The sequence below is a fragment of the Panthera onca genome, chromosome A3 (genome assembly GCF_046562875.1).
Source record: "Panthera onca isolate mPanOnc1 chromosome A3, mPanOnc1 haplotype 2, whole genome shotgun sequence".
In the NCBI taxonomy this organism is placed as follows: domain Eukaryota; kingdom Metazoa; phylum Chordata; class Mammalia; order Carnivora; family Felidae; genus Panthera; species Panthera onca.
Window position 1 is genome coordinate 50,927,363 of NC_138341.1, and position 23,166 is coordinate 50,950,528.

The following is a 23,166-nucleotide window of genomic DNA, read 5'->3' on the forward strand; positions in this document are numbered from 1 at the left end:
GGCCTGTGGGGGGTGGGGTGGGGGTGCCGCCTGGCTCCCTCCTGGGCAGAACCCAGTTGACGAGGTGAGGGTTCCACGTAGTCCCGCGGGAAGCAGTCACAGCACCCATGAGGAGGAGCTGGTGACAACCAAGTGCAGAGATGCTGAGAGCACCAGCCATGCTGCTGCGGAGCCGTGGGGACTAATCTTGGAAAGTCCCGCGGACCGGCGGAGTGTAAAGATCATTCCCCGAAGCTGAGGCGCGTGGCTTGGGCGACAAGAGCGAAGAACCTGCGTTCCCGCTACTTAAGTCACATACAACATGGGGTTCTTACGGGCGTCATCAGTACCTCAGCCCATCTGACTCTGCAGGGCCTGGGAGGCCAGCCCAGCTGAGGCCATGTGACATAGCCAGGCTCTCTCGCGGAAAGCCTGGCCAAGCAGCCCCCGTCCACCTGTCCTCACCCCTGCAGGGCCCTGATCTCCAAGAGGAAGGAGCAGTCGAGGGAGGGCCGGGAGCATCATTCCTCGGCTTCTTCTCCCCTTCCCGGCTGCATCTGTGTCTCTTCGAGAGAAACTTTGGTTTGTTCCCTGGAGAGGGCCCAAAAACTCCCAAATTAGCAAACCTGGCAAGCCGGCAGCTCAGAAAATAGTTCATCCTGATTCCATGTTTTTCAGGCTCACAGAAGCCTTTATTAATGAAGTCACAACACCAATATTTACCGTCTGCAGGGAGAGGCACAACACGGGGGGGTGGGTGGGAGTGCAGTGGGGACTCCCGGCCCGCCCCTTGCAGGCCTGGCCTAGGAAGATTGGCAGGTTTCCTTGGGTCCTTTCCAGCCCTTTATCTGGATGACAGGGGCTGCTCTGCTGTGATCCTCGTGTACCTCCTCCCCCACCAAGTGACAGAATCTTGAGAGGAACAGCTCGCCCATTCCCCTGCCCCCACCGGTGCCAAAAGGATGCCTCCCCTTCTCACCCTCACCCCACCTGGGTGGACATGCTCCCCAGAGGTTATCCACCTGCTTGGCAGTGAGAGTGTCCACCCCAAGGTGAGGACTTTCAAGATGCCAGGAATGTGTTTCCTGGCTGATGGGGTGCAGAGGGGCACTGAGATGGGAGAAAGCCCTTTGGTTTCTAGCATTGACTGGACCCAAGTGAGATGCTGACAGGCTCAGCAAAAGGACCTTCCGTGCTTGGATCCCTGCATGGGCCCCAGGCAGCAAGTCTTCAACATTGACTTCAACATTAATCAAGACCCCAACACATTCCAGGAGCCTAGAGAAGCATAAGTAAAGGCACAGCACAGGCAAAACCCATGGCTCACTGGGGGACAGGGGTGACATGGATGAGACTGAAGCCAAGGGCACCAGGAGCGAGGTAGGAGAGGTCAAGCCTGGGAAGGAAGTGGGGCAGGGGAGGGGGCTTAGGAAGGGTGTGACACAGTCCTGTCTGGGCTCAAGGAAGAGAACCCTAGCCACAGCATGGAGGTCCTCCTTTGAAGTGGCCTCATCCTTGGCAATCCACATAAACCTCATTATGTCTGCCATCCCTTCCCTCTCCTCCCAACCCCCCAGGAGCCATGTACACTGCTTCCCAAGGTAGAAGAAACCTTGGCCGTTTGTCAAGGTGGGCAAGCCTGGAAGAGAACAGGTGGGGAGATGAGTCAGCTGTGAATGTGTTGGGTTCAAGGTGCCAAGGGGGCTGGAGTGCAGCAGACGCGAGCAGCCGGCTAGGTGGCTCTGCAGCTTGGCAGAGGTTGGCTGGAGAGAGTCCAGGGAGCCAGGAGAAGTCCCAGACATGGATGCGAAGCCCCAGGCAGAGGGCACAATCAAGAGGCAGGTGGAGCAAGGAATGACCCTGCAGAGGACAGGGGCGATGAGGCACGGATGAGACTGGGGAGGGCTTGGAGAGACGGGAGGTAAAAGTGTCAGAGGTACTGGAATAAGGCAGGGAGGGGTACGGGAATCAAGGAGGGAATGGCCAGAAGATCAGGGCGTAGATGAGGCCAGACAGGAGGCAGCTGAGTTTGGCCCCAAGGGGTGGCAGTGACTGGTGACTGGTGATGGCATCAGCATCGGGTTAGAAAGCTCACGGGAGGTGAAGAAGTGGAGACAGGTCTGGACGTTGTAAGAGAAAGGTGTCAGGAATACAGGTCTTGCTTTTAAAGATGAAGGGCACGTTGATGTGTGACAGTAGGAAAGGCAAGTCAATGAGCGGAAGAGCAGGTGAACTACAGAGCTCTATTGGGTCCTTCCTTGCTGTTTCCTGGCTGGAGGCCCTGTGTCCGTGGGGACCGGTTACAGGCTCAGCCTTATGCCCCATCTCGGAAGTTTTCATCTACACAGAGGAGTTCTCCGGGGACGGGTGCGCATCCTGGTGAAGCTAGGACCCGGGGCTAGCGTGGTCAACTTCTGTGAATGGTGCCCCCGCCCCTCAGCTCCCAAGTCTCCCTTTTTCCTCGAGTGTCTCCTCAATTGGAGGAGCCACCAGTCTCTCAGCATGCAGAAGTAGGCATGTTCTCTCTCTCCAACAACCCACATGGGCCTGTTTCCCACCGCTCAACAAACTTGGAAACTCCCAAGCATAGCCTCCCTTAAGACACAGAGTGGTCCTTCCCTATGTCTGGCCTCCATTTCTCTTGCTGTACAGTTGGGAGCTAGAGACCAGGGTAGAGACCACCAAGGCACTGCACAAGCTTGCTCTGCTGGTCCCCACTGGTCCCCAGAACCGGAATCCGCCACCCAGGCTCGCAGGCTCTGGGGTTGGAGCTGGATGCCCATGTCATTAAGAGAGAGACTTTTATTATTCCCATAGGGAAGGGAGATACAAGGGGATCACTAAGAACTACAGCGGGTGCCTGGAAAATAAATTAAAACAGAAACGCATCAAAACAAACAGGAGATAAGAGAAATGGAGAATGGCTGGGAGGCTGCAGTGGCTGGCGGCCCGCCCAGGCAGGCAGGCTCTCCGAGGAGAAGGTTGAGCAGTCCCAGGCCTCAGCCAGCCCATTTCTTGTCCCTCTGGCAGTGGTAGCCCCAGGCTCCAAGCCCTGTGAGGCCGTGACTCGAGGCCTCCCCGAAGCCTGGCGGGGGAGCGGCCAGAGTCCAGCTGGGCCCACCCGGGGGCCTGGCCAGCAGCGAGCAGACGCTCTGCCCTCATGGATCCGTGGCTGCCCCCCCCTAGTCATTGGAGGTGACATCGATGTCCTCCCCGTTGGCCTGCTTCGTGGCGATGCGCCACCGGTTGATGTGGTGGGAGCCCTTCTTCTTCTGCTCAGACTCAGGCCCCTCTTCCTCCAGCTTCTGCCGCTTGTACTTTGTCCTCCGGTTCTGGAACCACACCTTCACCTGGGCCAGGGAGGGAGGGGCAGAGGTAAGAAACACCCAGGAGGCCCCCAGAACAGGTACTGGGGCCTCAGCACCCAGGCTGAGCTGGGAGCCAGTTGGGGAAACCGAGACCAGGGTCCTCTCCTCTGGCCAGGTGCCACCTGCTGGGTCCAGAAGACTACTCTTCCAGATGCGAATGAGGTGGGGCAGGGAGAGGATACAGTGGGCCACGAGGAGCCATTTTCCCATCCCTCTATCACAGAGGGAAGGGAGCAATCAGGGAGCTGCCGAGCATCCTGTAGCCACAGCATGGCAGAAGGGAGGAACCCAGGCTCTGGAGCCCAGCAGACCTGGGTCCCTACCCATTTCTAGAGAAGAGAGAATAATTGCTCCTTCACGAGGCAGAGATGAAGAGTAAGTGGGAGAATATATGAAAAGCCATCGCGTGAGTCCTGATGAGCTCCCTGTGGGCCTGATATGGGCCCCACCTCCCAGGGCCACCCTATGCTCTTTGCAGCACAAAGAGGCAGAGCGGACATGGCTACGTGACCAGGAGATGATGTCCACACCAAGAGCAGTGCTCACAACAGCCAGAGCATTCCTGGGGTCACGGACCCCGCCACTCAAGAGGCTCTGGCTCACACACCATCTAGGTCAGTCTCTCCAGGGGACCCTGTGAGCAACGTCAGGTGGAGTTACCCCCATCCCACATCAGAAGTAGAGCTGGACAGGTGGGAAGTCTGGTCCCTCAGGTGGCAACTCCTCAGGGTAGTCTGAAATCCACCAATGAGGCCTCATCCTCCTTAGACATAGCAGTGTCTGCAGCCCCACCTGGGGCAGGGCTCTAAACTTCCTGCCCCCAAAGCCTTGGCCTCTGTAGCCTATCCAAATATGGGAACAGGTCACATGGGAGAAATCACAGGGGACAGAAGCGAGCTCCTCTTTAAACAGAGGGTCCCCCACTTCTGTGTCAGGCATTGAGAGTCCTGACAAGGGGAGGGTTCAAACAGTGGACAACTATCTTCTGTGATGGGTTGGGGGGTGCTTAGAGGGAGGAGCAGGTCTGCAATGCAAAGCCTCTGTGAAGAGGCTTAGTCCCATCTCTAATCACCCCTCACTTCTCCCACCTCCCCCAGCATGTGATCAGTGTCCAGGATACAGCCTTTAACATCTTCGTGGGCGTGATCTAGGAGGGTTGTCCCAGCTTCCTGACTAGTCTTAGTGTGTGGGGACTGTGGAGAAAGTCTCACTCAGTCTGTCAACTCCTCCTGACCATACAGTTCTTTACTTGGCCTTACAGAGCCAGGCCAGCAACCCCATCCTCAGAGCTGGTAAAGGTGAGTCTGGGTGCTGATCCTTTGCTAAGTTCCTTCCCTTCTCTGGACTTAAGTCCCTTATCCATAGGAGAGGTATTTTCGGGGGCCCCTGCGGCTCCAGGGCACCTCCTGGGCAGAGACGGCAGGGTTACAAGGCATGGATGGTTTCCTGAAAATGACAGCTCATTTAAAAAGCAAGCAGGTGCTGTCACCTGCAGCTGGGTGATCTGTGGTGTCCATGACAGTGGTGACTGGTAAGTCATGTGTGTGGAATGATGGTGAGCACCTTGGTTTTGGCAGCAGCAGTTACTGCTGAGGGGAGATCCTGGAACCCTGGGTGGGGCCAGGAGCAGTCCTCAGAAGACTACCCAGTCCAACCCCTAGTCCCTGAGAATGGCTGAGAAGCACACGTCTTAGCCATAAAGCCAGGCAGTGGCAGCCAAAAGCAAGCAGGCCTGGCATCTGGGCGTAGGGAGCAGTTTCCTGCCCAGGACATTCTACCTTCATGCTTCCCAGACACTACCCCCTATCCCCTTCGTGGAACTCACCCAGTCCAAGGGTTCCCCTAAGAGCACACCCTTCCCAGGGTCTGCCCTACCCCTTGATTTTAGAGCATTGGTTGGGGGTGGAGGCAGCCAGCCAGAGACAGGAAGAGATGAGGTGCCTGGCCTGGTGGATGGTGTAAGAGGAGGATCTTCTTCCCTCATTTCTAGGGTAAGGTGCAAACCTGTCGCCTGCATGTCTCACCCCAGGTAGACAAGGGAGAATGGTAGATGCTCTGGGTGCAAGACTTCTAGATTCCATAATCACCTTTCCTTGGGTACCAGGCTGGCTAAGCCCTGGGTGGTTCTGCGTGGCAGAACTGCGTGGCAGCCAGCCTGGTCCCCACCCCCTATCGTGGAGCCCACTGACACTACACCAGCCAGTAGGTGGGTGAGCTCCTGTGGCAGGCATTTGTGTGTGACTCAGGCCTGGATGCGGGGTTGGGGCAGCATTCCTGAGAGCCCAAGGGGCTGGCCAAGGGTTAAGTGTGCCCAGCCTAGCGATGGGGCAATCCGGGGAAGCCCTGGGCAACACCAGGACCTAGGGCCCTTCCTGCACCTTCTCCCTCCCACACAACTCCCAAGTCTCCTTCCAGGAAGGATGGATGGACCCAGCCTGCTACCCTCGCCTCACAACACTGGCTCAAAGAAGGAAAGTTTCCAGTGGTGGAACCCCAGGTGCAGGATATGTTTTCAGGCAAGGGCCAGCTTCCTGGCACACCCAAATGAAAGGTGATTCGGAATATTTTCTCCCTGAAAACGACTGGGGTCAAGGAGGCAGATTTTTAGAAACAGGGATGCAAACTCTCTCCCTAGGCAGACTGGCTATCTTCTGAACAGCCTTAGGCTGAGTGACCAGATGCTGTTTACAAAGACTGTAATAACAGGGGGATGCTTCTGACTTCATAATATCAGTGAAAACGGCAGGATGCAGTTTGGGCACAGTGTGATCACAACCATGGAAAATAAAATCTATGCATGGGGAAAAAAAGACTAGAAGGAAATGTACCTAAAGTGAGGGTGACATTTCTTTCTTCTTTCCACTTTTCTGACTTCTCTTTAATGCATTACTGATAACAGTTAATAGTTATTTTTTACTTAGAAAAAGAAAAAGAACTGGGATCTGAGTGTAGTATGAGACAAGAGTGACATCCCATCACCTCTCTAACCCAGCCTCTGGGGTCACCCCAGAGCCCTTTCCCTAGAGGACAGAGGCCCTAGAAAGGCTACCAGCTCTGGGGGAGCTGTGCCTATTCTGCACCTGCCTCCCTGGAACATCTGCACATGAGCCCTCAAAGACACAGTTGGGATGTTGGCTAAAGGAATCCTTCCCCCATTTCTGAGTCTCCTGGGTTTGCAGAGAGGTTCCCTGTGGTCTCCAAAGTCCCCATCCCATTGAATGTCTCTTTTTCAGGTAAGCCGGATCATTCCAAGATTCTCCACTTTTGCCTGAGTTACCCACCTGGGGTACTCTTCCTTAGCCTTCAAATTCCTGCTCAGATGTTCCTAGGCTGGGCCTGCCCTTTGCCCATCTGTACTTCCTTAGTACTTTTCCCTGTCGCAGCAACAGTGACCCCAGCAGTGGGTTAATTTATTTGCTTGAACCTCTGTCTCCTCATCAGGCTGTGAGAACCTGGAGAATCAAAGCAGTGTATAAGTCTACTCTAGAGTCCCAGTGGGCATGTTCCAGTCTGTTCAGCAAGCTGGGCAGAGGTGAAGTGACCTGCACTCTGCTCTTGGCAAGAGGTGCCTAGGTCAGAACTGGAAAGCTGAAGAAAATCAATGGTGGAGGGAATTGAGATCTAATCAGAAAATGGGTTTGGGAAGTGCAATTGCTGGAAAGATGGGTTTAGTTCAGCGGACACTTCTACAAGAGGGTCAACTTTTTTATTTTAATTTTTTTAAAGATTTTTAAAAGTTTTATTTAAGTAATCTCTACACTGAACCCCAAGATCTAGAATTGCATGCTCTACCGACTGAGCCAGCCAGCCTCCCCCAAGAGGGTCAATTCTTAATTCTCCATGTTGTGAATTGGATTAACCACTTCTAGGGAGAATCTGGGCGAGGGAGAAAGACCTATTGTTGGGGGGCACAAGGGTCAGCATGAGTCAAATAGGACGAAGAAAGTGCTGTGGATAAATGAAGGAGTGCATGCATGCATTAATGTATTAAAGGACTGATTGATGTATGTATGCATTGATGAATGAAGGTGTGTATGTATTAACGAACAAATGAATGGACAAAGGAACTAACGCACAAGCCAACTACAGCTCCAGCCAATTGTTTCAGACTTTACTTTTGAATAACCTATTTGAATGAACCAGACTTGGACCCTTCTTTTCTACTAGTCCCCAACTTTAGTCCCTCCCAAATGGAAGAGTCTGTGGCTCCTGCCTGCATACTTTCAGACAAATACTTGTCCTCAAGGAGTTTGAACACCCTATCAAGATAATAGCCTTTTCCACTGGGGATCCATTTCCTATTATTTGATCATATGAGCTACTCTCACTCACAGTGTCAAGCCCAATGTCATGAAGCTCAGCCCTCACCCCACCAAACTGAGGCCACCTCTGACTCCCCATCAACCATAGCCCTAACTCTTCCTAAGCCTTCTTGTTTCCTCCTCTGTCCAACCATCCTGGATGCTTGCCCTCACTCTCAGAGAGACATCACAGATTCATCTGCCTCCGCAGGACCAGGCCCTGGAGAACCACTCCAGTCTGCCTTACCTCCCCTGCCCTGTCCTGCCTCCCACTGGACTCCTGGAACATGAATGATGCAGAAATTCTTGGAGAAGAGCCAAGACTTGAAGAAGGGATGAGTCCATCTCAGAACCAACAATAAGCTAGCAACAAAGGCCTCTTGACCTTTCCCTAAAATTCAAGTCATTTGGATATTTCCTTCTCATCCGTCCCCCCCAAAACAGAGCTTTTCAGAGCAGGAAGGGGCCCCAGGAAGTCTCCTTACCATGCTCCTGGGGGAAAAACCCATAGGCGGGTAACTATACACTCCTTCCTTCTAAGACCTCCCCACCTGTTCTTGGGCCCCAAGATGGTGGCCAGACTTGTCAGCTCCCACTCCATCTTAACTCACCCACTTCAAACCCTCCCCTTCCTTCCCACCAACCTAGAATCCTATGCATCCCACTGAGCCTTCTGGGCCTGAGGTCTCCTGGGAACCTTCCACCCATACAGGTCTCCCCTTACCTTCCTCAGTCACGGTGTGACTTCAAGAGGACTCCGGTCACTCACCCTGTGCATATCCCATAAGTGTGCACACTTTACATTTTGCTCCCACCACCAAATGAGGAATCTCCAAGGCTAAAGACTCCATTTCTACACTCCTTTCCCTCATAGCTCAAGTGAACTCAAAGCCGGAAAAGGTGAAGAAACACCCGCTGAACTGGTCAAAGCAGACAGGGCAGCTGGAAACACGGACCAGTTGATCAGCCTGGAGCAAACAAATGCTTTCTCTCATTCCCCATAAAACTAACGTGTCACCCCACACATGCACATAAGCACCCGAGCTGCTATCCGTGCCATGTGTATATATGATATCACCTGACCTTTGGGCATCATCTCACTGCTCATCTGTGCTCCACACTGTGGCACATACATGTTACACACACACACACACACACACACTCACTTGCCCTCACAGCTCTGATCTGACCCAAATCCGGGTCTGTACCACCAGACTGAAGCTTAAATGGGCCTCATTCAGTCATCGAGGTCAGACGCTGAGGCTGCGCCACAGCAGTGAGGAGCAAGTAATTAGAGCCAGAGGGGAGAACTAGCCCTTTTCCCAGGACCACTCCCTCCACTTCCTGGATTGATCCACCGCCATCCCAGTACAAACACCCTCTCTCAACCAAACACACAAACCTGCCCCCAACAAAGAAGCCCAGGTTTCCCACCTGCCAACACTCCATACTAAAGCTTTGAGCATGCATACACCCCTGAGCTCTGGCTGGGTTAAGACCCACACGTTGATTTCCTTAACTCTCCCAGAAGTTTTATCCGTGAACTGGTGGACAAAATGAGATCATGTAGATTAAAATGCAAGGGAAAGATAGAAAACAGAGGGACAGGAAGGGGTCAGTGACTGCAGAAAGCAAGGGAAATGACTGATAAAGTTAACACATGGATATGAGTACAATCAAGAGAAATTCGCCTATTCATTCGATACATGTTTATGAAGCCTCTATGCCTTGCTGGTCTTTGAGCTGGACCCTACGGTATAGAGAGAAACAAGAAGGCTTGACCTCTGGCTCCCAGAGCTGGCCTGTTATTCATCAGAATCACCCAGAGAGCTGTTTTAAAAACATTTCCTGGATCCCATCCTGGAACTCCTAAGAGAATCTCCTGAATGGGGCCTGGGAATCTGTATTTTAAGACTTCTTGGTGCAATGGATCTAGCCAGTCCACAGAGTGATGTTTGGACATGATAGATAATTAAACCACAGCAAAGTCCTAGGTGTATTATGATATATGGGAGATGTACTGTGAGCTCTGAGAACTTGCAGGAAGCATTATATAGAAACACAGAGAAGTAGAATATGGATGAGCCAGAAACTCAGGGCTGGAAAGAACCACGGAGTTGATTTCATTAAATCTTACAGATACAGCAGACTGAGGCCCAGAATGAAGACAAAGGCAGAGCTGATGACATGACAGGTAAGCACCAGCAGATATTTGAACATGCATCTGCCAGTAGCTAACTAGATCTGCAGAGATGGAAGCTTGAGATGGATGGTATAGATACACAGAAGATAGAACAGATGATAAGGAAATAATCAACAGTTGGGTAAATGAGAGCTATTATTAGGAAGATTATAATTAATAGAAAATATAAATTAACTAGCTATGGAGAGGCAGTTTAATGAGAGCAGACAGAAGTGCGTGGCTAGATATAAAACAGCTATCTGTGATGGATTGGAGAGCCCTGAGAGACAAATGTAGGTACTGACAGTAGAAATAGATGGCAGGGAACTGATGAGAGAGACTGTCGCTTGACAAACAGCTGATAGCTGGAAATGACAGGTAAGTTTGCCTGATAAATACTGAAAGATGGACAATTAATTAAATATATGGCATAAGTCCAAATAATAAGTACCAGAGGGACAGAAAGCTCTGCTGATGAAGGAGACTGGATGGGGCAGAAGAAACACTGGACTGAGTCAGGAAACCCAGGTTTGGGGCTCACTGTAACACTAACCTGATACACTACTTTAAACAAAGGGAAGGGAAGGACTGGGGATGAGAATTAATATTATTTGAGTTCATATTAGGTGACTTTAATCTTTAAACAATCTATCTTCTGGATGAGAACATCACAGCTCAGAGAAGTTGAGTAACTCACCCAGGGTCACACAGATAATGAAATCCAAACTGCCTGCCTAGGGAGCTCTGCCCAGTTGGTGTCTCTTTCCCAGAGTCCTCACCTGAATAGATGAGCCTCTCTAAGGAGGTTTCTCAGGCTCAAACCTCCCATAGTTCTATTGTGGTTTCTTGTTCCATATGCTAAAACCAGCTCACTTATAGATAGAATATGAGTAGACATAAGAGTTTTGATAGTGATGCTGGATATATTAGTCTATCTGGGTTTTGTTTTAAATGTGTTTGGAACATAATGAAAATGAAAGAAACAATCATTACATTTACTAACTGGCATTGTTAGGAGCAAATAGGCAGCTAGACTTGGTGTGAAAGAAAGTTAATTAAAAATCCTCTCACTGAGCTAAAAAATTGAAAGTTTAAAAACAATGACATTATTTCAACAAGTGTTAATCTGTGGGTGGGAGGATTATAAACCATTTTGTTTTCTTACACTTATGCAATTAAAATTTAATAACTAATACTTTTTAAATGATGTTAACTATAAACACCATTCTTAAATTGACACCTTGTTTTAGACAATAATTTTAAAACACTCCCAGGAGGGAACGGGGGTATTATTTTTTTAACTTGTTTTTTTTAACATCTTTCTTTAAAACATTTTAAAAATTAACTCTATCATAAGCTTTATCCCTGCTGTTAGAACAGCCCAGCTAGCAAATCTGAAAAAGCGCGGGTCCTGCAGTGGAGTCCAGAGTAATGCATTGATTAAATGGGGGCATCAGACAGATAAGACAATAGATGCCAAAATGGGACGCGAGGACGGGCGGGTGATGTCCGCCAGGGGAACTGGGAAGGCAGTTAGGGTCTGAGCCCCCTTCCTATCTTCACTGCTCCTCGGAGACCCCAGGCTGCCCCCTCAAGATCCGGGACCAGGGTGGTGTATCCGGGATACTGGCGGTGGTGTAGTAGGGGCCAGACCAGCAGGAAAGGGGAGAGGAGGCTAAAAAGCGGGCAAGCATACCTCTCTCATTTGCAGATCTGGGAGCTGTCAGGGACATAAGGGAGTAAGGTCTCCCGAGGCCCATTCAGACCCTGAAATCCGCCTCCAGGGCACCAGCCAGCCCCTCCAGCAAGTCTTACTCCCAGGGACCAAGAGCTTAGGCGGTGCTTCCAGGCAGCATTTATTTATGGCGAAGTCTTTACACATAACAAACCCAAGTCTGCCTCCCTATAACTCCAATCTAGTTCTTAAAATTTTTCTTTTCTTAATTATCCATTACAAAAACACTCCTGTAATGTCACCCAGTTCAAAACCCCTCCAACACCATGGAGTTTGTTCCTTTCCCCAGCTCAACGGCCCTTCCAGTGTTTGAACACAGTCCCTGACTCCCAGACTCTACTTTCACACCATCTCCTGTCTGCGCGCCCAAACGTTTACCAGTTTTGAGAGCCCTGTCTGCGCAGAGATCAGTGCCACCCTGGGACCCCAAGCAGGGTCGGGCCCCTTCCTGGCTAATCTCCTCTGCTTCTGATGTTTACAGCCTGAGGACACGTGGGCTTTCTCCACACACCCCATCCGCCTTCGCCAGCTCTGCCCATGAAAAGCCCAAGCAGCAAAGCCAGTGTGGGAAAGGTCTGGCCATCCCACAAAACTGCCAGCACCCCCGGAAGAGTGGCGGGAGAAGGGCTGCAGTAACCACAGGACTGAGACGGCTCCAGGGGACTCAGGGGCAGCTCAGGAGTGACTGGGGCGTGGGGCTCCACGCCCTGCCTCCTCCTGATAAACTGGCACCTCCTATGGGCTTGCTGAGCAGACTGGGGAAGTGGTTTGATTCCAACCTCCTGGTGGTACTTAGTGCTTGACAGAAGTCCTGCGGCCTCCGCGAGGCTAAGCGCAGCGGGAGGGAAGGGGCTCTAAAGACTGGTTTAGCTGGAGGGCCGCGGGGTAGAGGCGGTGGTGGCTTTTGGAACTGGGTGGGACAGAGCTCCGGAGAAGGCGGGGATGAGAGTCGGGCTCCTCCTGCACCTGCCCGTCCTCCCCCCCCCTCCACCTGGGCTGACCGGCCGAGCGCGGAGGCCCGCGGGGTGGTTATTACCTGCGTCTCGGAGAGGCTGAGGCTGCCGGCCAGCTGCTTCCGCTCGGCGCCCACCACGTAGTGGTTCTTCTCGAAGGCGCGCTCCAGCCGCAGGAGCTGCGAGGGCGAGAAGGCCGTGCGGATCCGCTTGGGCTTGCGAGCGAAGGGGCCGTGCAGAAGCAGCCCGTCCTGGGGCACGTCGCTCGCTGCGGCCGCGCCGCCGACGGCAACACAGCAGGTACAGACAGAGAGAAGGGGCACCGTGAGCCGCAGCCGGGCCGCCGCCGGGCCGCCCGCGGGAGCCGGCCAACCCCGGCCCTCTGGCCCGGCTAGCAAACGCCCTCGGCGCTTCTCTACCCTCTCCAATCCTTGACTCCCCGCCCCCACTTCTCCCTTTCCCTCTCGCCGCCCCTTCCTAAAGTCCAATCCCCTGTCCTCCCCCGACACCTAGGGGGGAGAGTTAGGGTCAGAGTGCTACCCTGTCAGTCGCGGGAGGGGTGGAATAGCAGAGCTGCGGATCACTCCGTTGGGCCAGGAGGAGGGCCCAGGCCTAGTGAGGCGCCGGCCGGCCCAAATCCACAGCGCCTGGAGCAGCGGAAGAGGCCATGGGGTGGGAAAAGTCCCTTAGCTCTCTTTGTCCACTTTGCCCTGTCCTATTTCCCTCAAAAAGGCCAAGAGTAGAGACAGGGCTGGATGTCAGGAAAGTGACACCCTCATGCCAAACACATTTTCAAGAACTAGAAGGTAGGTACCCAAGGCACTCTCTTTTCACACCTGTTTAAACCAGCCTTGCAGCTAAATGATTAGGCTGCTAGCCCTTTGAAAATTCTTGCCAACAGGCTCAGGCTCTACCTTGCAAGTGGTAAAAATAGGCCAGCAGCTAGGTCAACGTCCAAGCAATTCCTGAAGGTCTAAGGTCAGGCTTCTTCCTCCCCCTTCCCCACCTCTTTCCCCCAGGCCTTCTGGTAAAGCCCACTCCCCACAGGAGACTCCTACTGCTCTCCGTGGGAAAAGGCCTTGCTTCATCCCTGAATAGTCCCGTGCTGAAGAAACACGTGTATAAATATCTAGATGTCATCTTTCTCTCTAATATATATAGATATAGATATATTGGTTTCTGCATGGGCGTGTGTAAATATATGCTCCAGCCTCCCTACTGTCTTTTTCTCCCATCTACCATACAGGATTTTCAAAGAGTGTGATTGTCCCTTGGCAAATGTTGGCCATCATGGGAACTCAGCTCCTACCTGCAGGAGGAGGGGCTGACACTGGGTTCAATGAGGCCGGGTGGTTAGGTCAGGAACTACAGAAGCCAAAATAAGCTTCCACCCACAGCTTCAGTCTCAATAAACCCCCCACTAGGCCTTCACACAATCTCTGGCTTGGTTGCACATGCTAACAGGCTTGAAACAGGCCCCTACATCACCCATGGATCTCATGCAGTGGCACATAACAGTCCCCCTGACCCACTGACAATGCAGAGCCCTAGATGGAATGTTTTCACACAGTTAGCTGTTGAGATTTGACTGATCCAATTAATTTCTTCAGAAATTAATCTCTTTACCCAATTTGACCTGTTGTTTTGTTTAAGATAATTGTTTGGATCTCGTTGAGATCTCCCATCTCTGGAAACACTTCTATAAGTGAAGTAAGGTCATATAATTGAGATGTTGTTGCTAAAACTCTCCAGGTAACTGTTCATGTCCCTCTGCTGGCGGATACTGATTGGCATTACTTTCTTTGGAGGTCTTGGGTCCTTGGGGTTTGGACACCTACACAGGTGAACTTTATTGCTGAGGTTTTCTGTGGAACAAGATTGCTAGAGGGGAGATAAAGTCCCCTGACAATCACTTATCCATTTCAAGTGGCTGGATCTGTGCAGCTACAAAAGGGAGTGGGATCACATCACAGGGGGGATGGAGGGGGACAGCCTGCCCAGTGGGCCCTTCAAGGTGGCAGCAGGCCGAGGGCTGTTAGGCCTGACTGAAGGCAGTTTAACTGGTAGTGGTGGAGGGGACAGATGATCAGGGGAGATGGTCTGGAAGAGAGGAATAATGAGGAGAGAAAGGAGGAGACTGATCCAAGTAGAAATAAGAATTAAAGTCTTAAGTGGGTACCAGTGTGATTAGGCCAGGGAAAGGTGGGAGAGGTGAGTGGGAAGCAAATACTTCTTGTTGATATTAAGTTGCTTCAAAACACAGCATTGTTCTGACCCTGGGGGAAGTCCCAACAGTGGTTTTTCCTCTGGACAAGTGAGCTGGAGAGGGAAAAGGCCTTGATCATCCCAGAGTTCACAGGGTTTGGCCTCAGCAGCTCAACTGACCCAGGCTAGTGAAAAGTGAGGCGGCAGCCTGGAGAGACCCTGTAGGTGGGAGCGAATGGGGTGCAGGGGTGCCTAGGGCAGTCTGTGACTGAGAAAGCAGAACTACAGTCTGCCTCAGTGTGTGTGACTTGATGGCTGTTTTGTAATTCTGGGAGTGTGTGTGGGTCACTTGTGCGGTGAAGTTCTCTGTCTTTGTCTTTATAAACCCAAAGTGGAAGATGGAAGCAACAAGCTTCTCTCTCCTGACATACGCATGTCCCTTTGCCTCAAGTCTGGCTATTTTAGGAAAAGCTGGGTTGCTTGGTTTATTGTAATGTTCTGTTGGGGGCAGATAGCATATGTATAGTATTCTGTATGTGCAGAAGCACAGGGGTCCTTCTGACCCAACCTCGAAGAAGCAAGGGGCAGGAAAATTACTCAAGATGCTGAAAAGTGATGACAGATTGGATTTCAAAAGAAGCCAGGCCTTTCCCTATAAGAAAGAGGTGGTTTAGTGCAAAACTAACCATCCTGAGAAACTGATCAATAGCTCTATGTTTCTGTAAGGACAGTGATGCCTTAGGTGCCTATGTGCCTGGTACCCTCTCATTATGGGTACGGGGCCTCAACAGTCCCTACCACAGCTTCAGTTCCCCCTAACTGGACCACAAGAACAGAACAAGCTTGGGGCTGGGGTGCAGTGTGGCCTGTTTCCATGCAGTAGTTCTGGCCTGTGGGAGTGGGCTGTCAGTTTTAGACAAGGATAGGTGGAAAAGTGGAGAGGAGCTGAGTTAGCCTTCCCTGGAGCCAGGAGGAACTGAACCCCAGCCCACTTTGCTCCGGCCTCTCACTTCAGGCCCCTCCAAGGCAATGACTGGCAATAGAGACTCCCAGGAGTGAGGTGGCTGAAGGTGGGAGCTAGGGATCCGAAGTGCCCAGGCAGACGCTGCACTCTCTTCTGGAGAGGCCCGGGCCGGCCCGGGGTTCTGGGTGGCTGGCTGGGCGGAGGAGCCCGGGGCAACAAGAAGGAGAGGCCGGCCAAACTGCGGAGATAACCTCATTCCCCCTCCTCCTGCCGGAACAAAGGCGCCCTTTGATGCACCGGCCCATTGCAAACGCCGGTCCCAGTGGGTTGGGGCTTCCCAGGCCCCCTCCTGACGCTGTTCTTGGCCTGGAAAGTTCCTGAGTCCGGGTAATAACACCGAAGTGCGGCCAACTCCGCGTCTCCGCCGGCTCCTCCCCTTTAGGCCTCGAAGGCCACCGGCTTCAGGATCCTGACGCCTGATCCAGACATCCCGCGTGGGCTCTGCCTCTTCCACCTCCTGGCTCTGCCGGAAAAGCTGCTTGCCTGCGTGCGGGCCCGTGCTGCCCGAGAGCGCTGCGCACCGAGCGCAGACATGTTCCTTTTCGTTCGTGTAGGGTTTCGTTTCTTGCATTAAAACGGGGCTGAAATGAGCATCGCAGAGACCCGGTTCTCTAGAAAACGCGGCGCCGGAGGGCCTGGGACGGCTCTGCCCGCAGCCCCAAGGCCCCGTTGGGACCGCAAGGCTCACAGCCGCCGGGGCGCGCACCGGGCTGCAGCGATGAAGACCGGACCCAAAGCCGAAACGTGTCAGCGTCCGAAAAGTCCTTCAGTGTCCAACGGATTTCCGAGTTCAAAAATTCGGCCACGCATGGCTCCATCTCCGCGTCCAGACACGGTTCTTGAGAGAAAAATCCAACCGTTTTTGCAACTCGACAACGTGCCCGCCGGGACTGATGGCTCAGGGAGCGGCGGCAATTTCTGAGAAGGTTTTTCGGAGAATTCATCTGGCCTCGCTTGGCTGGGAATGCTCAGAGCTGGATCAGTCGCGAGGTGCCCCCGGCCCTCAGCGCCCCGCGCCCGCGGGGACGAGGCTAGAGGCGGGAAAGGCAGAGCGGAGGGCGTGGGGCCCCGGGTCCGAAGCCAAGGGCACAGCTGTAGAGACCATCGGATGAACAGAGACCGCAGGGCTTAGGATTGGTTCTGCCCTCTCCTCTGAGTCCCTGTCTCTGCACCATCCTTCTAACCACGGGCCCCTTGTGCCCCGTTCCGACGGTTCAGAAGCAGCCGCGTCTCTCAGATCGGCCCATGGGTGCCAGGTTTTGAGACCCAGGCCAGGCCCCACGGAGTACCGAAGTGGTTTGATCAGTTTTGAATAAAACTTCATTTATAGCAGTAAACAATGATTGTAATTGACAAGTTTCATGCCCAAAGCGGCTGACACCATAGGCTTTTTTTTTTTTTTTTTTTTTTTTTTTTTTTGCCCCCAAGATGATTTGGGCAAATCTTTGAAATCCCAGGGGGACAAGTCTGCCCACAAAAATTCTTGTTCAAGTAATTACATTCTTTTATTTTGTGGGATCTGCTGGGTCAATATCTACTGGTCAGATGGGACTAAGCAAATTGACAAAGCAGGACCGGGAAAGCCGCTCTCGGTGAAACAGTGAAGCATCTATAGTCAAAGCTTCAAAAGATCATTTTTCTTCTGTTACCTAAATAATGGTACCAAGCATCTGGTTTACTTTGGGTAGACCGCGGTTTATCGTCAGATTAGGTTGGTAGCTGAAGCTCTCTCTAGCCATATCCTTTTCATTTGTTTCACTAAAAGCCGGGTTACCTAGCTCTGAGTCATAGAACCTCACAAGGCTGAGGTCCAGTCCCGTCCACACTAACAAAATAAAACTGGAAACTAAAGCAATTACTTCACAAATTAAGGCCATTCTTTAAAAAAAAAAAAAAAAGACAAGAAAAGAGAAACAAACTTTAACAAATTCAAGGAAGAAAACGAACTCCAACAAATGCAACTCTATTTCCTTCGGAAAAGTCAGATAATTGAAACGTGTGTGTGCGTGTGTAAGGCCAGTGGGGTATCTTCATTAGCAAACCCACTGCCCAGTGCAGAGATGGGAGAACAGCCTGCCTATGACCTTAAAAGCCCTCTGCCCCCGCCCCCTGCCTGGGAGGACTGCCGTCGGTCCCCCAGCAGCCGGGCGGGCTCCCAGAGTCCGCGCAGGGCGGACGAAGCCGGTTGCTGTTGCAAACCTTCCCGACCCTGCGTCTGAGAGGCACTTGTAACTTGGAGAAGTCGGGTCGAGGTTGCTGAGAAACACCCCAAGACAGTGGAACACTCCACACTGAACATTAACTCTCCAGTTTGCCCTCCCTGCTGCCCCTTCTTTCCACAGACCCGGGACACTCGGGTAGACTTTGCCCTGCTCCGACGCGCCAGCGAGGGCGGATATCTGGGAGTTGGTGGTGGATGCGTAAGCGAAGTATGGTCCCAGGTCCAGCTGGGGCGGAGGGAGAACCGTGAGCGCTGCGCTCACTGGACTGCGACTGGCTCGGCCGGGAGAGATTCTGGCAGGCCGCGGGGAGGATCAGGAGAGGCTCCAAGAATGCGCCCGGGCTTGGCGTCCGGACCGGCATCGTTTCTGGGAAAGCCTGGAGGTCCCAACCTGGCTCTCTGGAAGGGAACCCAACACCGCGGTAGCGCGAATGGATCCGCCGCGGCTCTTCCACATTCGGGGATCGGCCTCTGCCGACCCACAGCCTTCTTTCAACAACTTCTGAACAGCCCCGCGCGCCCCCGAGCCTCCCCCGCGCAACCGCAGCGTGGGCGCTGGCCGGCCGCCTAAGCGGGCACAGCATGAGCACTCACCCTGGAAGCGGTGGCCGAAGAAGCGGTTCCGCAGGACCCAGGGGTAGAAGTGCAGAGGGTCCCGGTGCTGGGCGCCGAAGAAGGAGTGCGGGGGCTGCAGCGGGGAGGCGCCCAGCTGGTGCGCCGGGTGCACGGTCAGCGCGGGGTGGTTCATGGCCTCGGGGAACACAAGCTCGGGCCCACCGTAGAGCGAGCGGCCGGCGCCCGCGGCGGCGGCGGCGGCGGCAGCGGGGAAGCCGCTCACGAAGGCCGCCTCGGCCGCGCCGGGGTGAGGGTAATTGAGCGCCGTGGGCCGGAGTGGCTCCTCCGAGGCGGCCGCCGCCAGGGGATGGGAGCCGGCGCCCCCGCCGCCAGTGCCCCCGCCGGTGCCGCCGTCCTTGGCTACCAAGGACTCGATGGTAAAGCCGCGTTTGGCTGTGGGCTGGAACATGGTCGCGGTCGCCAGAGCCGAGCGAGGCAGCTGGGCTCTGGGGAGCGCTCCGCGTCCTGGCGCCGCCGCCGTGCGGGGTGTGCACCCAGCCAGGCACATGCACACACACCAGCACCCCTCACCTCCCCCGCCCGCCCGCCCGCGCTCAGACCCGGCCGGCGAGCCAGGCGCGGTGAGGCGAGGGGCGTGCGAGCGAGCGAACGCGGAGTCGGGCCACGGCGCGCAGCTAGGCGCGCCGGCCTCTGGGGCCGAGCGGGCAGCTCCCGGCGCAGGCACTGGCGCGGGTTCCGTGCGAGGCTACGAGCTGCCTCTACGGCCTGGGGGCTGAGCCCGGCCCCCTCCCTCCCGAGTCCAGCCAGGACCGACCCCCGCCCCTGGTCCTCCCAGCACTGCCCAGCTCAGCCTCGGCCGCTGCTCTGCGAGGCGCGAGTTAGCCGGCACCTGCCCCGCGCTCGCCCATTGGCCGCCGCTCACCTGCCCCAAGGTGGGGGGCGGGGCGGGGCGGGGCGAGGGACGGCGGGTGGGGAAGGAGCCAGCAGTCGGAGGCAAAAAGCGGACTGGAGCCTTTGCTGGGCGATCTAGGCCTCCCCCCCACCCCTCATCCGCCCCTTGCCACAAGCTTCTCCTCGCGTCTCTGCCCTTTAGCTGAGTCTGGCGACCGCTCCAACCACCTCAGCCCACGCGAGAGCCGAAGAAGGCGTCCGAGGGGCCTTGGGGCTTGGGAAAATCTCCAGCCCCACTTCCCGATGTGTAACTCAGTTGAACCCCCTCCAATTCATCCTGAGATGTCGTTTCAGTTCTCAGGCAACTTGGATCCGAGTGGAGGGTGGGTGGGTTTTGCCCAACAAATAGGTTCTCCGAGAACAAGCTCCCTGGCCTCCAGGACCCTCCCGCTCACCCACCATCTGTCTCTTGGGACGCGGGTCTGAAAGCCGCGCCCTCGTTCGTGAGGTTTCGCGTTTTCTGAGTGTTATGGGAGACGGCTCCAGAAAGGGGACGCCCAGTTCTTTTCACCCAGGGGCCAGGCCGGGGACAGCGCGAGAGGAGCCACCGGAGTGGTCACTTTGCAGACCTCAAGCAGCAAATCCGTGTTCGGAAGCACCTCCTTGGCCCAGCCACAGCCACCGCGGTCTGCTCGCACCGGGACGGCGGGCCTCAGCAGAGGACGATCTGCTTTTCTCGCCTTCTCTGGTCGTGGGGCTCAGGTGCAGGCGGGCCAGGCCAGGGCCTCGAGCCTTAACTTGAAGCTCGCCGAGCAGTCGACCCTGTCTCCAAGAATGCATCCCAGCCGTCCCGGGAACGCAGCGGCCGCCTGGCCTCCCCTGACCCTCACCTTCCACCTGCGACCGCGGAGCAGCGGACGACTCTGCTCCGTCAGGTTTCCATTTCTTGCAATAATTCCCTGGGGGTGAGAGGGTGAAGAGAACCAGTACTCAGCAAACTTTTTCACCCGGGCCTTCCAGGCCGCAGGAAACACCGCACGGAGGCCTAGGAGGGCGCTGGGCGGTGGTGGGGAGGCTGGGACCCGGACCCTGCCAGCGCACTGCAAGGAGGGGACCGCAGCGCGTTTCGCTTCCTCGCCGTCGCCGGGGTCTGTCGGGGCGGCCCGGCTGTGGCCGGGTGCGCAGATCCGGCCTAGGCCTTGCCGGCGCCCCGAGGCCAGGGGTTCCGCGTGCCGTGTGACTCTGCAGGGACTCCAGGCCGGGTCTTGGGAGTGGCCCGCCTGAGCGCCGGGAGCCCCGGTCCGGGAGAGCGCTTCGGGCGCCCCTGTCGCCACAAAGCGGGTTAAAGTCTATTTTCCACTCGACTGCGCCGAAAAGCCCCCGCGCGCCGACGCCGTTCCGGCCCCCTTGGGCGAGGTGGGGAGGGGGCGGCGAGAGGGGGGAGGTGAGGCGAGGCGACCGCACCCTGCAGCCCTTCGCGTCCCGGGCAGCCCCGGGCCGAGCGCGGCGGAGCCTCATCAGAAATGCCTGCGGAAGGAATCCTTAACGAATCCGTGGCGAGCGCCAGTGCCTCTTTTGCGACCTCTCCGGATCTTTTTGGCTCTGTACAGGTCTCTCTGTCTCTCTCCCGTTTATGTCTCAGGCTGTCTATCCCCCTCCCTGTCTCGCTGCTCCACCCTCCACCCCGACTTTTCATTTATTTCTTCCCCCTCCTCCTTTGCCCCAGCTTCAGTCCTGGAAAAGGGGAAGCTCAGCCGGGCCGAGCGGCGACCTGAGCAGGCCACACCACTGAGGGGCCAAGTGTGCGGAGCTGGGCAAGGGCACGGAACGAAGGGATTTTCGCTTTAGATAGAAGGAGATGACTGGGTATTTTGTTGGAGCAAGATCCCCGCGGGGACGCGGGTTCAGTTGGATAAGCATTGCCTGGGCCTGTGCTCTGCGGCGACAGGGGGCTGCCACGGAGAAGACAGGAGCCGGAGCAAGTTTAACCCTGCTGCGGGCCTTGCGCCCCTGGCCAGAGACGAACCCCATCTGTCCAACCGCAGGCCCTCGCCTCCTACCCCACCGTGAGGCTGGATATTGGCCGCGAACTCGCTACACTGGGCAGGTAGAGGAGCTTGGAATCTACCGGGCCATTTCTAGACTTGGCATCTATTTTCATCTGCATGGTTCTGAGGATACCTGTTGTTATTAACTTGATAGGCCTTATAATAACACCTTCCCTTGTGGACCTGGTGCTTGCGAAGTCCTTTGACATCTAGCTGTCTGTCATGAACCCCATATTTCGGATGAAGAAACAGACTGCACAGGACCAGTGACTTGAGTCTGGTCGCAGTCTCCATTGAGCTGGGACAGGTCAGTGATCTGGCTCGGGTTTCACTCCCATTCCGTCCCCACCCTGCTGCTGCAGCTAACTCCCAAGACAGGCGTTCTCTGGGTTAGGGATGGGTTGCTGGTGTGCTGGGTGTGCTGGATGATGGCACTTCTACCTTCACCCTCCCTCTCGTTTCCCTGTTCCAAGCCTCCTTTCTCTGGCTTTCCTCTCTGGTAACTCTCTAATTTCCCTCCATCTTTCCCCTCCCTGTGTGGATATTTATCCCTAACCTGGTTTCCTCTATTTCTGCTCCTCTTAGGGCCTCTTCCTCTACTGTCGCTTTTTCTGCAGTAGGTGAAGAGAAGAACTTGTCACCCTCAGGGGGTCTCTAAGCTTGCCTCTGTGTTCTGGATCTAGTAACAACGCTCTCCACCTGGCCCCTGTCTCTTGCTGTGCCTTCTCACCTGCCCAGTCTCTGCCAAGTTCTCCCACCCGCAGCTGATCATGTACATAAATGCCTCCTCTCTCCACCAGTGGACAGCAGTCCACCTTAAACAAAACCTCCTGCCCCCTCTCCCACCTCTGTTCCCCAGCCCTTCCCTTCCACCTGCCTGTCCTCCCTCCCCAGTTGCTGAGTTCTGTCCAAAGACTGATCGGTGCCTTCCTCAGGCCAGAGGGCCCTACCATCCCATATGTCTGCTTACCTTTCATTCCACACCTGCCTGCCCAGCCCCTTGGACCACCCATCCTACCTCTGGGCCCTCATCAATTTGTCTCCTCCTTCCTTCCATCTCTGGAACAACCTGGGCTCAGATTCTGACTTTTCCACTTACTGATGGTGAGAACTGGGGCCAATAATCTTGCTTCTTCAGTTTGCACATCTGCACAATGAGAAGCACTATATGGGACCTCTGTGAGGATGAATGAGATTAGTATGTGGTGCACAGGACCAACGTGTGACTCCAGACAGCCCCTCAGTAGATGTTACTATCTCTGCCCTTGGCCATGCAGGAAGCTTGGGAACTCAGATCCTCACTCTCTCATCTTTCTCGTCCAGTCGCCTGGTCTTATAGTCAAGTATTTTTCAAGTCTATATCCCGTCCATTTTTTGCTGCTTTGCTGGGTAACTTTCATTCTTCACCACTCAGTTCAACTCCCCCCAGGGAAGCACCGCCTCCATTCTGTCCTGGCATTCACCTGCAGGAGGGAGTTACCAGGGTCTGCCCCCCCCACCTCCCAGGCTACACTCCCACCTCCACCCTCAGCTGGGAAGCGATGGTGTCCATCACAGCACCCCCAGCACAGGCCAGGCAGTGTTTATCCAACAGAGCCCTCACTCTTGTGGAGTACTTGGTCTAACAACATCCCCAGCCATTTCTCTTTTACCTTTCATTCTCCTCCCTCCTCTTTAGCTTAG

The 23,166-nt window shown here is 54.6% G+C and overlaps 1 protein-coding gene across 1 annotated transcript; it reads right to left on the bottom strand.

Annotated features, from left to right (window-relative positions):
- Nucleotides 1-2,814: 2,814 nt before the first annotated feature.
- Nucleotides 2,815-21,583, bottom strand: EMX1 (empty spiracles homeobox 1). Its single transcript, XM_060657879.3, has 3 exons — nucleotides 18,563-21,583; nucleotides 12,602-12,786; nucleotides 2,815-3,329 (listed from the first exon to the last, which is right to left on the bottom strand). Exons 1-3 carry the CDS (start codon nucleotides 19,089-19,091, stop codon nucleotides 3,162-3,164), a joined length of 882 nt encoding a protein of 293 aa, XP_060513862.1. The 5' UTR covers nucleotides 19,092-21,583; the 3' UTR covers nucleotides 2,815-3,161.
- Between the last annotated feature and the right edge of the window lie 1,583 nt (nucleotides 21,584-23,166).